Source organism: Toxorhynchites rutilus, chromosome 1 (genome assembly GCF_029784135.1).
Source record: "Toxorhynchites rutilus septentrionalis strain SRP chromosome 1, ASM2978413v1, whole genome shotgun sequence".
In the NCBI taxonomy this organism is placed as follows: Eukaryota; Metazoa; Arthropoda; class Insecta; order Diptera; family Culicidae; genus Toxorhynchites; species Toxorhynchites rutilus.
The window spans coordinates 113,891,447-113,908,360 of NC_073744.1; the positions used below are offsets into that span (position 1 = coordinate 113,891,447).

General features: G+C 42.6%; 1 protein-coding gene across 4 annotated transcripts in view; it reads right to left on the bottom strand.

The window, feature by feature from the left end:
- Positions 1 to 1,282: 1,282 nt before the first annotated feature.
- The window catches only part of LOC129766175 (ataxin-1), a 106,605-nt gene continuing 90,973 nt past the window's right edge, over positions 1,283 to 16,914 (bottom strand). For all 4 annotated transcript variants that reach the window (XM_055766683.1, XM_055766678.1, XM_055766693.1 and 1 more), the window contains 4 exons: positions 11,908 to 12,330; positions 11,079 to 11,849; positions 3,672 to 3,888; positions 1,283 to 3,601 (listed from right to left, as the gene is read on the bottom strand). In XM_055766683.1, the coding sequence (XP_055622658.1) occupies positions 2,600 to 3,601; positions 3,672 to 3,888; positions 11,079 to 11,849; positions 11,908 to 12,330 (2,413 nt within the window). In that variant the 3' untranslated portion in view covers positions 1,283 to 2,599. The remainder of the gene's footprint in view (positions 3,602 to 3,671; positions 3,889 to 11,078; positions 11,850 to 11,907; positions 12,331 to 16,914) is intronic.

Genomic DNA, 16,914 nt, shown 5'->3' on the forward strand with positions numbered 1-16,914 from the left:
TGAGATCGTTTCTTCTGGTCGTTTTCTCCAAAGCTTGTGATGCCTCAACTTTGTTGTTCTGCACAGATTCGGTCAACTCACCCACGATGTGTTTGGTTTCATCTCTCAGGTTCTCGATATCAGCTGTGAGATCCGATTTTAAAATCTGCATCTGAGTGGTGAGTTTATCTCCCAATTTTTTAATGTCATCTTTCGTGCTACGCTGGTATGCGTAGAACTGGGATTTCATTAAGTTCGCGAGCTCAGAAACCGTCATATCTTTGCTTTCACTTGATTTTGGAAGAGAGTTACTACGAAGGCGTTTCGCTCCCACTTCTTCGTCAGACATTTCTTCGATTGTATACTAACGGGCGGCGATCAACCTTCTCTTGTTTCTCCGATCTGCTCGAAATATGGCTATTCTTCCACAGGTGTATTGTAGAAAATCCACTCAAACAAATGTTGATTTTCAGCGAAAACACCGACCTGATCACCGAGATCAATCCACAGCAATAACGATGCCACAACCACAATCCAACGGCGACGTTTTGACGATTTTTAGTGGTAAATTACAACGGAAATTTGCAACTTGCGCGACGACTGAATTACACTTGTGTCATATTTGTCTTGTACGTTATTGCGAGTTTTGATCACGCAAGACAGAAATATTCGCATATATATAGCCATAGTTGATTGGTACCCAGAAGATTCTCTCGCCCTAGATTCACCTTACTGATTCTGTTTTGTGCGGATGCTTTACTCATCATCCGGTCGTCATTGTTTCAGCATCCAGAACTTCTTGTTCACAAAGCTTATTCCCATTTCCAACTGTTTTTTTTCGTTCCGGTATCATTCAAAAATTTACTCCGTGCTACCTACCATGCATTGCGAATTCTTTTTTTAATTTTTGCTTCATCATAGCATTCAGATCTTGTAGTTTATGTAATTGAATATTTGTTTTGGGCTATTTACTTGTCGCCAGTATTCCAGTGTACAAATCACACCATATTCATCACAGCTCACCTGATCTGGCTGCAATATAACATACATCAGAGGAAATTGAGTCCTTCTCGACGAGCACCATTTCGTTGCCTTAGATAACTGATTATGGTTACCAAATCGAGGAAGCCTTTTGTTTACTGTTGTATCAATGATTGCGAGTGCATCATTTCTACACATGATGCAGAGACTTACCACCAACATTTTTCTCCGACCTGCTACTGGTTGTTCATGCCGTCGAGTACTCGAACTACTTTTGTACGGAATTTCGGATGATTGAAGTTATAACCATATTGAGCTTCAGTTATACCAAATTATTTGTACATTTTCTTTATTTTGCGATATTTATTTGTTTTCCATTCTGATTGACGTGAATTAACAATGATAACTTTGTCTTCTATACACTGCATGCTCCGAATTTCCTGTGCTCCGCACATTCTGTCGGAAGTCACCATCGGATAATTGTTCAGTTCTTGTTCACAAACAAATAAAATAGACATCTCTCTCCCTCTCACTCGCTGTTGCACAGAAATGAGTCTTTGTGTGTGAGCTAGATTTCCAAATTTGACTGCTATGACAAATTTCGGTGATATAAAAAGGCATATCTTTCGGCGGTACCAAAGTACCTCTATGCGTTATCCTCTGAGAAAATAAAAACCTTGTAATTGAAAGGCACATATTTGACTGCAGTTAGGAAAAATATATATGTAGGACTTCCTTTTTTCTCTGTTTCACTATGATTTAGATTTACCTATTTTTTGTTTAAATGCCCCGAGAACTTTACTTGTTTGTCTCTCTTTGTCAGTGCGCAAAAAATGTACGTATGAGTTTTAGTGAAGGATGTTGATTCCAACCTTCAAAACGACAACATTCCTTGTTTCGGAAATTCTTCACAAATATAGCTTAGTAATAAAACAGCATTTATGTCATCTCTTTCTATCTAGTTTGTAACATGGCAATTAGTCCAATGAAATCCTATACCTAAGGCCTTAACTAATGTTTGCTTTAAAGAAGTATGTTCTATTTACAATCATATGCTCGGGTACTGTTTCGAGTGTCAACAACAAATTATATTTGATTCCAATCAATACTTTCCAGTTTCTGAATCACATCTATAGCATTTTGTTTTAATTATATACTTTTTGAACATACAAGTATTTATTTGTTTTATATGCGTTTGAAAACATCTATCATTAATATGCAAAGTGAGCTTTTTTCTTTTTGTTTTTCTATACAAAAATTCCCAACACATATTTCACAACGCGGAGCAGAATGAGAAAACTACCTCAATTTACAAAATCTCTTTCAGAGAAAAAAAAGCTAGTAAAAAGGTTTCAGCAACAATTGATAGCTGCCGTGGTTCGACGAAATGTACCCAAGAACGAAGGTTTGATAATATTCTCAATGGAAATTTGTAAAAATTGTCTACAAAGTCGTCCAAAATTAGCATGAAATATCGAGCAAATGTGCGCTTGAAGGCGAACATAAGCTTCCAAATGTTTCTCATTTGGCGATGCTCATTCCAAGACAAACAATTTCATCCCAAGTCACGTTGAAAATTTCGGATAACCTCCCCAACCCTCTGAAGCGTTTGCGGAGAAAAAAGTTTCGGACCAAAGTTTTAAGTGACAACGTTAGTTACCTTCATTGGAGGCTGCTCAGAGCTAGTTGATTGATCATCGGTCGTAGCTTCGTCACACACATCCGGGGCGGACCAGCGGCGTTTCCGCGAGAGGGAGGCGTCGATCGCGCAATCGTCATCGGCGGCTATTTTCATCGGAGGAAGCGAGATGCTGCTATTTCCCGCGCTTGTTGTTGTTGTTGCACAGGAAGATGACGACGAGGTTGAATAGCCTGACAGCGAACTAGCGCTCAGCCCTGAAGACGAAGACGAAGAACCCGATGACGAAGAGGAATGGTTTGATTTGTCCACGACCATTGCAACCGGCTGGTCGTTGGATTCGATAGAGTTGAATGAAGCGTTTGATGATCGTGAACTAAGATTCAACTGATCAGGGGACATCTTCAGTGGGTAATGTGGTTCATGTGGTTTGCTGAGGTTAGCTGCAGAGAACGGCATCGAAAAAACTGGCACAGACGGAAAACTGCTGTACGGGGGCACACCTAATGGACGTGATGATCCGGCCGCTGCCGATGTTGTTGTTGTTGTAGCCGTTGTCGGAATCGTTGGTAATTGGTGGGTCATTTTGCGCGAGAGATTTTGAGGTAGATACTGCTGCTGCTGCTGTTTTTGGTTACTATTGTCTCCCCTTTCGCATGCTGAGTTTGTGTGATGAGCGCCGCCTCCGCCGTATGCCGGATGCTCATGATTATGTGTTTTCTGATTACCATTGATATCGTGTTGCTGAAGCTGTGACGGTGGCGATAAATACTTGCCTGCCGAGGACGGTTGTGGTGCCTGAAGGAAAGCGGAAGACGAGGATGCGGATACGGAATGGTTGGGTTTCGATTTCTCACGTGGAACCAAAGAGAGGCAAATATCGCCGACTTGTAGTTTTTGGCATTTCAGTCCAAACTGGTGGTTAGATTTTTCCGGACTACACGAGGCCCAGCCCTGTCCGTACACAAAATATGGATGCTCTATAGTTGATTCGATATCGATCTGGAATTTTGGAGAGACGAAAAAGAGTATGATATAGAAACCAACCTTTGACAGAAAAATGGCAATTTACCTTAGATCTGTTATTATCATAACTAAATGTGATTATTACATTGTTGTTACGGGGAGTAATTTTTACAATAGTCGATTCTGCTAGTCGTAGCTCCGATGACTTCTCGGCTGTTTGTACTAAATCTTCCGTTCGCACATCTTCCACGCGTTTACACTCACCCGCCAGTTGAATCAGCGCTCCCTTAGTAAAATTTGTCGTCGAACCGTTTTCAAAAGGTCTGGAATAAAAAAACAAGGGTTATTAGATAGCAAAAGTTGTTTTTCATAGGATTCAGTTATTCATAACTTCCTTGGATTCAGCCCGATCATTATGCACAATGCTACAGTGCGTCTGGCAACCCTCGGTTGAGACAACAGTACCCCTTATCCTTATCCCGAACCTATCCTGTCCCACAAAAATGGTTGCCCTTTTAACCTAGAGTAAACCGCGAGTAATGTTTGCATTATAATGGTCTAAAAATGCCGATTTTCATGGATTTACCTTCACACGCACTGACGATACTACCCATGCAGCATCAATCATAGTAACTCATGAGGCAGCAAGAAAACCGTGATGGCAAAAACAGTGAAGCTCCCCGTTCAGAAGTGTGCGCGTTCAAAGAACTGCACTCCGCCGCTTTGAAAACAGACAATGTGTGGCATTTGCAACATGTTGGCACCCGCTTCCCCGGGTCATCAGCACGGTTCCGGACGGCCGACGACCCTGAGCGACAAGAAACTCCAAAGTATGCTGAAGAGGAGATCTAGGGAAAAGCGGCTACATCGTTGCGTGCGATTGGCCGGTAGGTCGGCGCAATCGGCTAAACAGTGAAAAAGTACCTGGCGAACATGGACATACATGTCAGGAAGCGGAAGTCCCGTCCACTGATCTCGGAGCTGCAGGCAATGACGCAGCGGCAGCTGAATAAGAATAAGAAGAGTTCAGAAGCTTACAGCACTATTTGGAACCACAGAATCAATAGTGAAGAAACGCCACCTTCCGCGGATAACGTCCAGAGCAAGCACCAGTTTCCTATGCTATGCTATCAACAGTGGACGAAGAGCTCGATCGTCTGTAACGGTTAAACACTATTTCACCTTGTAAATTACTCCGAGTGGGCGGCTCCAACAGTGGTAGTTAGGAAGGCGAACGGCAGGATATGCATTTGTGGGGGCTGATCCACTGGGCTCAACGAGCGGCTCCAATCCGCTCCCATTTTCACAGGACATTTCCTTCAAACTGACCGATTGCATCGTGTTCAGCACAATCGATTTGCCTAATGCTTTCCTGCAGATGGAAGTCGATGAGAATTCTCGCCGTATGCTCACAATAAACACGCACCGGGGATTGTATGAATATAACAGATTACCACCCAGAGTGAAAGCAGCACCAGCGACATTTCAGCAGTTGATTTATACCATGCTGGGCGGACTTTCGGGTACCTCTGGCTATTTCGACGATGTTATCGTTGGAGACAAGGATACTAAAGAGCACCAACGGAATCTGCAAAAAAAAACTTCAGATGTCTCCAGCATGGAATACTCCACTACTACGCGTCCCAACACGCGACAAAAATGTCTACCAACGCAAATTGTGTCATCGACGGACCATTGAAACAGAACACAACTTTCAAATCGCTAGCAATGCATACCGCAGTCTTAACGCAACTCTCTACAAATCATACGTTCTTCGTGTCCAGACAAACTTGCGCAGGAATCCGAGAAATTTCTGGAATTTGGTAAACACCAAGCGGAAAACTGCAGATATCCTATCTAAGGTGTTCTTGGGAGATCGGGAGTCGTCCTCTGTTCCGAAACGAGTGATTTATTCTCAAAACACTTTGCTTCAGTGTTTGTAGCTGATGCAGCCAGAAGCCGAATGTGCTGCAGCTAACGTTCCGGAGACTTTAATAGACTTGCGGTCATTCCCTGTTACTGAACAGATGGTTGAAAGAAGCGTAAAAAAGTTGGGACGGTCAACAGTTCCTGGTCCAGATGGCATTCCAGCAATAGTTTTCTGTCGCTGTGTTTCAGCCTTGGCTTTACCACTCTCTCGTATCTACACAGCTTCGCTGGATCAAGGAATCTTTCCGGATGTCTGAAAACACTCCTATATGTTTCCCGTCTTTGAAAAAGGAGATAAGTGCAACGTGACCAACTATCGCGGGATAACCAGTTTATCTGCCGCATCTAAGCTATTTGAGATGATCGTGAACGATGTTATCTTCTTCGAAGTAAAGAGCTATATTTCACCAGTACAACATGGTGTTAGCACCATGTTAGTACAACAACGGTTAGCACAAATCTTCTCGACTTTTCATCGTTTTGTATCAACCGCCTAGAAGAACGAGCTCAAATTGATGCTGTTTATACCGACATAAAAGCCGCTTTCGACCGAATTGACCACAGCATCCTGTTGTAGAAACTATCCCGTCTTGGTGCTTCTGAAGGATTCATTAACTGACTGAGGTCATACCTTTCTGGAAGAACGCTCCGTGTTAAGCTCCAGTCTCACACTTCAAAACCGTTTGCTGTTTGTTCGGGAGTTCCATGGCAGCGTGTTCACGCTGAGTCTGCGGGCTCACTGGATTGGGAATTCTACCTCATTGTCGTCGACGTTTACAGCAAATTGCCGGAAATCTTTGCAACCCGGCAAATTACGACATGCTTCGTCCGCTCTTCGCCAACAAGAGAATGCCGAAGCTTCTGGCTACAGACAAAGGCAACCAATTCGAAAGCGCGGAATTTAGTCAATATTGCTCTGAGAACGGAATATCACCCGCTGAAGCTATGTACAATCGACCGTTGCGGACATCCATGAATTTGCTACGAGCGTCGTGAGAACAGATGCTAGGTCAAACCAACCGAAAACGCAGAGTCGAAAACGCTGAGGCTAATCGTTAATCGCTGCAGCTTCTCGACAAAATTCTTTGGCGATTGGTAATTCCAATGAGAACGTCCACAGGCGTGCTCCTCCAACTTGGGCCAAAGTGAATAACACGATGGATTGGCAAATGGTCAATCGTGAAGTCTGGTAGGATCCACCGTTCTAGGAGTTTTCTGCATCGTTCCAAACATATTCGCTTCAATTTGGGCGTCAATAAACGACTCACACATCGATTTATCCACCAATTAATTTATCCAATTCATTTCGACTGATGAACGCATTTGTTTCCGAAAATGATTACGTTGAACGCGTTCATGAACAACATACACCGAAGTCGCTTTTTACGCGTTTTTTTTATACGCGGCTTTTTAAGCGGTTTTGAAATTTACGCGGATTTCGGAATTGACGCTGTTTTTTTCGCGGCGCTTATTAACCGCGTAAAATTCAATATGCTAATTGATTTGACTTTTCACGAAATAATTTAGTATTGCTTCACTGATTAGTAGCTGACAAATAAAAGAAGATACAGATAGCCGGATTGTAGCATGCAAAAAAAATCAGGTAAAACTGTTAGAATATGGGTTACATTTTAAACTAATAATTCACTGTTTGTTAGATTTTTACACGAAATTTGAAAATTACCCGGTTTATTTTTACGCGGTATTTTTTTACGCGGATTTTGAAATTTATGCGGTTTTTGTTTACGCCGCACGTATCCCCCGCGTAAAAAGCGACTCCAGTGTATATAAGTTTGTGCAGCCGTACCGATCTGTTGTAGTGTACGGAACACGAATCATTAATTTATAGAAAACGGTTTGAGCACCTCAGCAGTTCAATTGCCACATGCTTCTCGTACAGACCGAACTTGATCGTTGCTAGGAAACCGAACAAGTACTGATGAGATCACGAAACTTGGTGAGAGTGAAGGGGAACATCGAACTACAGGACTGCAGTGTAACGGCTTGTTTTCGGTCCAAATTTCTCTGCTCAGAGCAGTCGCGATTTCACTGACAGAGTTATGGCTATACTTGATAGTGTGAATACGGTATCACGATTAAATTGGACGTTCTTTCAATCATCGAAAAGTTTCAACAATATTTTTCTTTGTTTCAATGTAGATAATCCTTAAATAAAAAAATAAATCAACACCGTTTCGATTTTACGTGAACTGCTTTTCTTGGCCCATTTTATCTAAATCAGCTTGAATGTGAGAGATAGCGATGCGAATCGTGTTTTCCAAATGACTGTCAGTGAATTTGTTCCTTGACTTTGATTTCACTTCTTTCATTACTGAAACCGTTGCTCACAAATATTTGTGGATTCAAACAAAGAAGTAATAAAATGAGCATATTTTATTAGTTTTTCAATTCGCGCTTCTGGAACAAATCTGGAGTAGAAATCCAAGACATCATGGTTTTCAAATTTGTCACGTAGTTCTAAATCACACTGCGTTTCAATGAGTTTCATCTGCATGTCTTCAGCGGCATGTACATCATCAAAACTGAATGGGGTAGAGAAAATTGGAGATTTTTTTCATGTGCTTTGACGTACCAAAATTTGCGAGAAAAATCAGCATTAATCGACTGTAGGGCATCAACATTTTTCCTAGTTTCGAGACTGTAGTTTCGAGACTTGAGTTGATTTGAATTGGGTAAAATTGTACTTGAGATTTTTTTCGAGTGAAAAAAAAAGAATAAAGAAAAAGAAGAAGCTTGAAACTTTCTACGATCCAAAGTGTACGAGTTGATTGATGATTTGGACGATATCCTTCAAGACATCCTCGAATCCTACATCCATAAGAAGAAGGCAAGCCAATTCCTCAGTAATTTCGAAATCAACTTCGAATTAAATACATAGTTGACAGCTTGGTCTTTCAAACAAACAATTTTCGCTCCTATTTCAGCCAATTTTCCAGCACAGGATGTGCCAGCAAACTTGTCTATTTTTGACGCATGATTCAACTGATGTTTTCGTTCCAGATTTAATCTTCAAAACAGCAGCAGCTTCATTACAAATCAAATAAACCATGATTTATGCACGTAAAATAATATATATCAGAAAACTTTCCTTGAAATACACGTCCTACGTAAACCATTTTTCTTTTTTACTAGTGCATGCTTCTATTTTGCTTCAATTTACACAACACACACTGCGATAAAACAGTGTGGCAATGGACACTGAAATGGTGAATGAACTCGACTACTTATGGCGAGAGCACAGCAAAATCGAATGAATTTTCTTCCAAACTTTCTCTCTCTTATGAACTCACGTGTACATACTTCCCGTTCTCTCTCATATGATTCTTGAAAAAGTTTCCAGTAGTTAAGCCTGGATTATACGTTGTCAGTTACTCGGGTAAACACCGAGTAAACGAGTAAACACCAAACGATACGAAGAATTACGAACGTACCCATGCAACGAAATTTGACATTTGATTTTCATGTATGGGGGTACTCGCAACCGAACTATTTAAAGTTACATACAAATAAAATGTCAAGTTTTATGGTATGGGTACGTTCGTAATTCTTCGGATCGTTTGATGTTTACTCTCAACCGAGTAACTGAAAACGTAAAACCCGGTTATTCTTCCGGTACTTGCACGAATTTATGCGAGTGTGAGAGGAACAGAACCAAAAACCTGAAAAAGTCCATTGAGCACTAACGAGAACAATTGTCAGAAGGTTAAACTAGCACGGAGCAAACGAAAAAGAGAACAGAAAATGATCAGTTTGGATACATACGATTAACAAGAATAATTCACAAAGTTATTTTTATTCAATTGTATGGAAGAATTATCGACTATATTATTAATTTCGCTCATATGATTGTTTTTTCAAATCAGGCTGCGGGCCGCAGCTGGAGGGCCGCAGGTTGACCACTACTGGTCTACGCGAACGATAGGTGCCGCAAGTACACATAGGAAACCTGATCACGAAAGAAGGCAAAGTGATCGACAGGTGGAAGCGGTACTTCAACGAGCGACTGAATAGCGTTGTAGTAAGCGAAAGCGGAGATGGGACTGACCTAGGTGAGCCAGTAGCAGATGACGAGGTACCAACGTCCGATCTCCATGAGATATAGAGTGAGATTGGAAGGCTTAAGAACTACAAAGCTACAGGTAAAGACGGCCTACCGGGAGAGCTCTATAAACATGGTAGAGAAACGCTTGCTAGAGTACTGCACTGGGTTATTTCCAAGACCTGGGAGGAGGAACAATTACTGGAAGAGTGGACGGAAGAAGTAGTCTGCCTCATCCACAAGAAAGGCGACAAGCTGGAATGCTGCAACTATCGTGGCATTACGCTTATCAACGCCGTTGGCGTTAATGGTCAGTACCGAGCGGGCTTTAGGGGAGCCCGCGGTACCACGGACCAATTTTTTTCAATTCGACAAATTCTACAAAAATGTCGGGAGTACAACGTGGCCACGGTTTTCAGCATACGACGCAGTCGACCAAGAACAGCTAAGGCAAATAATGCACACGAATCGGGACATTTTCCCGACAAACTAGGGCGACTGTTCAAGGCTGCCATAAACCGTGTAATGTGCTACGGAGTCCCTTAGAGTCACGCAGAGGCTTAAGACAAGGGGATAGACTATCATGTTTGCTATTCAACATCGTCCTTGAGGTTGTCATCGACACGAGTGGCACAATTTTCACACGGCGGGTCCAACTGTAAGGTTTCGCTAACGGCTTTGATATCGTAGCACGGAACTTCGCGACGGTGCAGGACAGTTACACCAGCCTAAAAGAGGAAGCCAGGCGTATCGGACTGCTGATTAATGTGTCTAATACAAAATACATGAGGGCAAGAGAAGAAAAACGTCAACCTCCCACCAAAGGTAATCGTGGATGGCGGAGAGTTTGAGGTAGTTGACGAGTTTTTGTATATGGAATCGTAGTAACCGCCGACAACAATACTAGCAAGGACGTAGACGCATTCAAGGTGGAAATCGTGCCTACTTTTCACTTCAGAAGACCCTGAGATCAAATTGGGTGCACCGCCGCACGAAGTTGAAGCTGTACAAAACATTGACCACATTGTTCACATAGGAGCTTACCGTACTTGGAGTCATTGAGCGAAAAGTGTTGCGGGATATCTATGGTGGAGTTCAAGCCGAAGCTGGAGAGTGGCGTAGAGACATGAACCATGAGATCTGCTTGGAACGACCTCCATTGCACATCTGGCAAAAATCAAAAGGCTGCCGGGCGCGTCGCATAATGCCGAACGACAATCCGGTTAAAAAGCTTCTTTTCAGGATCCCTCCGGCACCATAAAAAGAGGAACACAGCGCGTACGATGGCTCGATCAGATGGAGAGTGACTTGCGAGCGTGAGACGCCTGAGATCCTGGCGACGGACAGCCCAATATATGACCGTTCCATTGGTACCACTAGGACTTCACACTGCTTACCAAGAATACATGAAATGTTCATATGCAGAGTGGGAATTCTACGATCGTTCAACATCAAACATTCGTTCATTCAAAGCAGCACAAGACATTACCCAAACAAAATGCAACAATGACTCAACGCACTCACCTGAATATGGTTGAGGACTTCGTTGTAGGAGATCGTCGCTTTGCGTCCCGTTCACTGACAGGACGTGTGAGAATGCGATGCTTGAGGGAGCCCTCCTTACCGGAGGGTACCTTGAATTCGTTGTCCTGGTGCAGTTGTTCATGACGCACACCGTCCGCAGTATGAAGTTGTAGCATCGAGTGATGGCGCTGATTAGGAGACGCCATGGACATTGAAAGGGACGATGTGTGCATGCTGGAGGAAGACGATGGTGGTGGCGGATGGAAGCTGTGCTGAGGGTGTTGTAGAGACGGTCCTCCTGTCACTAAAATTGCCGCCGGATGGTGATGTTGCTGATGGTGACTAGAATGATGCTGTTGTTTGGATTCGTGTTTGCTCTCCTTCTCGTGAGGCGGCGCAACATGACTGTTTTGGTACTTGTGGTGCAGTGCAGAATATTCTGAGGTGCCTGTTAGTCCATTCAGAAATCCGCGTTCCCTATCGGAGTATCCACCAATCAGCGAAGATGGCGAAGGAGAATGTGGCACTGTTGGACTTCTCTCGCCGGAGAGTAGTTTGTCCTGAGGTAATTGTGATAGGGAGGTAGGTTTAAGGCCGCTGTGGCCATTCAAATGTGATAAGGAAACTGGTGGATATAGCTTTGTTTTGGAACTATCGGTTGTACCGAATGTACCAGGCGCCAGGAAGGAAGATGCAGCATACGGTTCCCTTTGTCCCGGTAGATAAGTGGGTCGGCCAAGCATCCGAGCATCCAAATGAGCGTTGGAGTATCTGTAATATTGATCAAATCAGTCATACTTTTTTTTTCTCTCAATCAATTGAAACATACCCGAAAGGATACAGTCCATAATTGAGGCTGGGGTAGGAGTTGGTATCCAACGGGCCGGGGAAAAACGCTAAACGAGAATTTGTCGGTGAATACAGCTTTCCAATGTCAGCCGCGGCAGCAGCAACTGCAGCAGCAGCTGCCGCGGCTTCCTTCTGCTGCTCCTGCTGGTGTCGATGTTGTTGGGATTGCTGCTGTTGCTGTGCGTGAACACGAGCTTGTGCCTGGGCCTGGAGTGTGCGCTCGTGAAACTCATGACTGTAGTGGCCCAGCTTGGCGGCAGCGCTTATCGATTGGGTGCTATGATGATTTGGCAGGCTTGAACTCACAGCTAGATTCACCGGTCCATTTTGTGGTGACTGGGGTGCTTCTGAGTATTTCGATCTCGACGATGAGAGCAAACCGTTCCTCGGTGTCTCATTGTATCTGTAAACGAAAAATAAATTATCAGTCTTTTTTTTGAGTGCATAGAACATTAATTCAGCATTTTAAAAAATCCATTCTTTATTTTGAAGTATGTAACATCACACGTTTTTATTTTGGTTGGCGGACAGAAAATTAATATCGGTAAATAGCAAAACATGCGTATCGCTTTATCTATTCGAAAGACACATGTCAACCTAAGCCAAAATATATGTTTGTGCTGTGCTTGGTTTTTTCTCATTTTTTTCCTTTGTCTGTTATTGAATCGTTTAAATCAACAACAACAAAAATGTTTGGCTCGGTAAATTTCCGCTTGTTCGTTCATTTTTACAACAAACGCAAGAGTAATGCTCTACAAAAGCAACGATGACAAATTTTCGACGAGTTTGTTGTACCGCGATTGAGGGCGATCCTGTAGCATTGATGTTGTATGTCAAAAATTAATTGATATTATTGGATGATATTTGCCAGTTCGTTCAATTGTGCAAAATGATTGTTATTCTACCTTTTTTGCAATCCAAGTAATATGTCATAATTATCGTACCATTATCATTAGACAATGTTGGAACTTAGACGAGTCGGACTGCAGATTCAGGCTTCGCAGAGTAAATACATGAGATCAGAAGTGTTAATATAGAACAATATTATGGCGGGTTTACATTAGGGAGATCTATAGCTATAGATGGATTGGAGATGGAGATTATTCACGTGAAAATAGGTGTAAACGGGTGAGAATAAATATGATACACTTATTCGAGGTATATATAACTTGAATAAATTCAGCATATGTAAACGCTTGTGAATTTCTCACTGGTGAGAAATCACTAAAGTTGGATGCAGTTCTACTTCAGGTGAATAAATTCACCGAAAATATGAATATATTCATTATAGAAGTTCACGCTAGTGTAAACGGTTGATGTGATTTCTATAAATCTCATCATATTTCTTCACATGAATATATCACTAGTCTAAACCCACCCTTAGTCTCCCGTCCAGAATCTAAGTAGATGGCGATGAAATCGAGGCTTGACCTTTAAATTTTTTTTTAATCGAGTTTTTCAAGGGGAATCGAGGCGATCCATGTCACCAAGATGATGCGGTTTGAATCCAACGCCGACCCGCCAGAAGCGGCGATGCCTCGCACGGAAACGTGTGTTCCACTGATTGCCGATTAGCTTGAAATATCCTTTAGCAAGGTCTGACCGAGCTTTGCCTGGTGCATTACGTTTGCCCAGTTAATTACAGCTTTTTTGGTTTGGACATTTAGTGCGCAAAATCATAAATCGTATACTTGCGCAACGGTATCACAGACCGTGTTATACTCATGATGTTTTTGCCGCGTCACAATATTTCTAGCCTACTACACTTTTTCTGATCGGTTGTTTCTGTTAGAGTTGTTTTCTGTTGCCAACCGCGAGTAATCGGTTACATATTACTAACATAGTTGTAAGCAAACATTGTCAAAATATTGAACTCCCGGCCCCATTAGGCTGACGCCATATGAGCCTTAATAAAAATATATATTTTGGATTAAAAAAATAAGTCTGAAAAATATCTATTCGTTTCTCTCCGTTTAAATAATTCTTTTCTCCCGATTTCTTCAAATTGGGGAACAAATAGTAGTCCGAGGGAGCAAAGTCTGAAGAATAGGGGGACTTGAAACGAGTTGAAACCCTATTTCTATTAATTTTGAGACCGTATAAATCGCTGATGCGTTGTCGTTGCCGTTTGTTCTGGGGAAAAACTTCAGTGGCTTTCGCAGAAACGCCAAGTAATATTCGTTAAAAATATGTTGTACGAAGAAAAACCATCGGTAACTCTTGAGATAGTAGAAAGTGCTTAGGTTGGAATCTCCTTGCGCCGAATTGGAACGGACATTTTTAATCGTAACCATCTCTGAGGAAGTTGCTCATACTAGTAATGCCATGATTTGTTGTGGTTTTTTTTTTGTTATCGTCATTTTGTTTTTTACAAATATGTTGAGTGGTTAATCCCTGTAGAAGAAAAATAAAGATAATAAACTTGCGACGACTGGAATTTAAGTTCGCGGAAGCCAACAATATTCAGCACAGATTAAGCCAACAAACGAAACTTTCAGGAGAAAATTTGGCATCCAGTTTCAGAAAAAAATTCTAATCAAAAAAGTTTGGTTTCAATTTGATACAACTAGAAAAGTTGAATTGACCCAGGCAGTGTACGCATCAGAACCCGGAATTTTCGAAGATGAAAAATAAAGACCGACTCTACTCTCAGTAGCTTCGCTTCGACCAGAACTGCTTCGACAGTCGCCATCAACAAAAAGAGAATTGAATAGCGTTGATTAGCGAGGATAACTGATGAACTAGTCCAGTCAGTGGTTATTCTAACTGACTCGACTAATGAATACAAATCTGCCTCTTCATTCAACTGACTTCAATCCGCATTTCTACCCTCCTAGGAACGTATTTTATTTTCTACGTCGATATAAAGAGGAACAAAAACTTTATTCCTGATGCAAAAAAGTAGTTACCCCATTAATGGACGGTTTTTTATTTATTTATGTTCATAAGCCAACAGGCTCAAAGCCCCAATGGTAATCATGGTATAAAAATTTGCCTCACATAAAAATCTTACATTTAAAAAAAAAAATTGCCTAAGAAAGTTGTCCAAAGTCACGGTCTAAAAAACATTAAAAATTTCCGCTTGATACAAACACGAGACAAGTTAAAGTCAAACATAGTGAAACTACACGGTTGAAAATGCGTAGCAGGCCTGTAACAGCACCGTGAGCACTATATTTCATTCGCTGGGTGGGAAACCAAAGAAGTGCAGCATTCTGAAATTGCCTTGGGCGAGCCAGAAGGTTGGTCCGTTGGAGAATTGCAGGACAGTCGATTCTTGAAGTTAGAACGTCAGCTATCACCATGGCTCGGGCAGTGTTCCTACGCACTTCCAGAGTGTCTAAGTTGATAAGCTGACAGCGGCTTTCATAGCTGGGTAGACTATGCTGATTTCGCCACGGTAGTAAACGTAAAGCAAAGCGAGTGAACCGTCGTTGCACGTTTTCGATGCGGTACACGCTGTTCTGGTAGTACGGGTTCCAGACGGCAGAGCAATACTCCAATATGGAACGAACGAGCCTTTAGACAGTAAATGTCTGTGAATGCTTTCGTCGTTCGAAGAATAAAGCCTAATTGTCTCGATGCCTTGTTAACGATATATGCGATGTGATCCTTGTATGTGAGCTTTGCATCCAGAAGCACACCCAGGTCGTTAACGCACTTCACCCGAGGCAGAACAACGTTCGAAAGTCGGTAATCGAAGAAGATTGGATTTCGTTTCCTTGCAAACGACACGACCGAGCATTTACTGGGATTCAGTATCATCCTATTCACCTCGCACCAAGCTGCAAAGGAGTCCAGTTGCCTTTGGAGGAACATGGCGTCATCGATCGATCTGATGTGGCTAAAGATTTTCAAGTCATCCACTGATATTACAGGAGCATAATCTCGTTGCGAAACGAAACATAGGTCCAACATGCGGCCGTTCTCATTCGCTATATTATTGATTTGACGAAGTGTAGCTGCACTATACGTATTGAGCAAGCTACAGATGATGGTGGGATGAGTTGTTAGTGATGAATCAGGATACTGAAAGCCATCGCGAAGCGGACGCCATTTGATTCCAGGTAGATTAAAATCGCCGAGGATAACAATGTCGTCGTAGGTGGAAGTGCTTGATAGTACTGACGATACGGAATGGGAATACTCTTTAATCAGTGTTGCATCTCGAATACGGTCCGCAGGAATGTAGACGGCACAAAGGTACAGCTTACGGTCTTTAAAAGCCATGGAAATCCAGACTTGCTCCACACCAGTCCAATGTGCGTTGTCGAGCATCAGCGCATATGTTCATACAGAGCATATGTTCTGCAGAGTTCGAACGAGTTGGTGATGGTGTAGATCTGGAAACCGGAGAGGCATCAAGCATCGGAAGATCTTCGGAATTCAAGTACTCGCCTGCAAGTGAAATTTGGAATACCCCCTCTCGACGTGGTCCAGGACACAGTCGTCCTGGACCACAGGTCCAGGACGACTGTGTTGGCTGCTGGTTGGAAGCGCGACTGCGACTGCGTCCCTGAAAAGATTGGCTGGGCACAATACGTTGTGTGCGTGGTGCAAATGTTTCGCCAGAATGTAGACGATTTCTGGAAGCGGAATGGCGATCAGGAAGTTCATCATAACGAATGTACTTGCCTGAAAGAGCGAATTGGAGGACCTCGACTACAGATTCGACAGCAGGGCCGCGACGGCTGAAATGAACGTTGGCAGCAAGTAGCCGGACTGTGTCGATCAGAGCAGAGGCCTCCACAGAACTTTTTAATGTGCGTCGCGGTATCTTCAGTCCATCATAATGGTGTCTTCTATATGCTGATTCGGTGTTAATTGAGGCTTTCCAAAATTTGCACCAGTGCGATTGTCTTGGAATTCGCGGTAGTGAATTCCTCTCGGCCAGGTCGAAGAGGGCTTTGGCTTTGACGTCTGCATTCAATCCAATTTTGAAGGAGATGAACGATAGAGTACTCACGTCGCGTCCTTTGCCCACAAG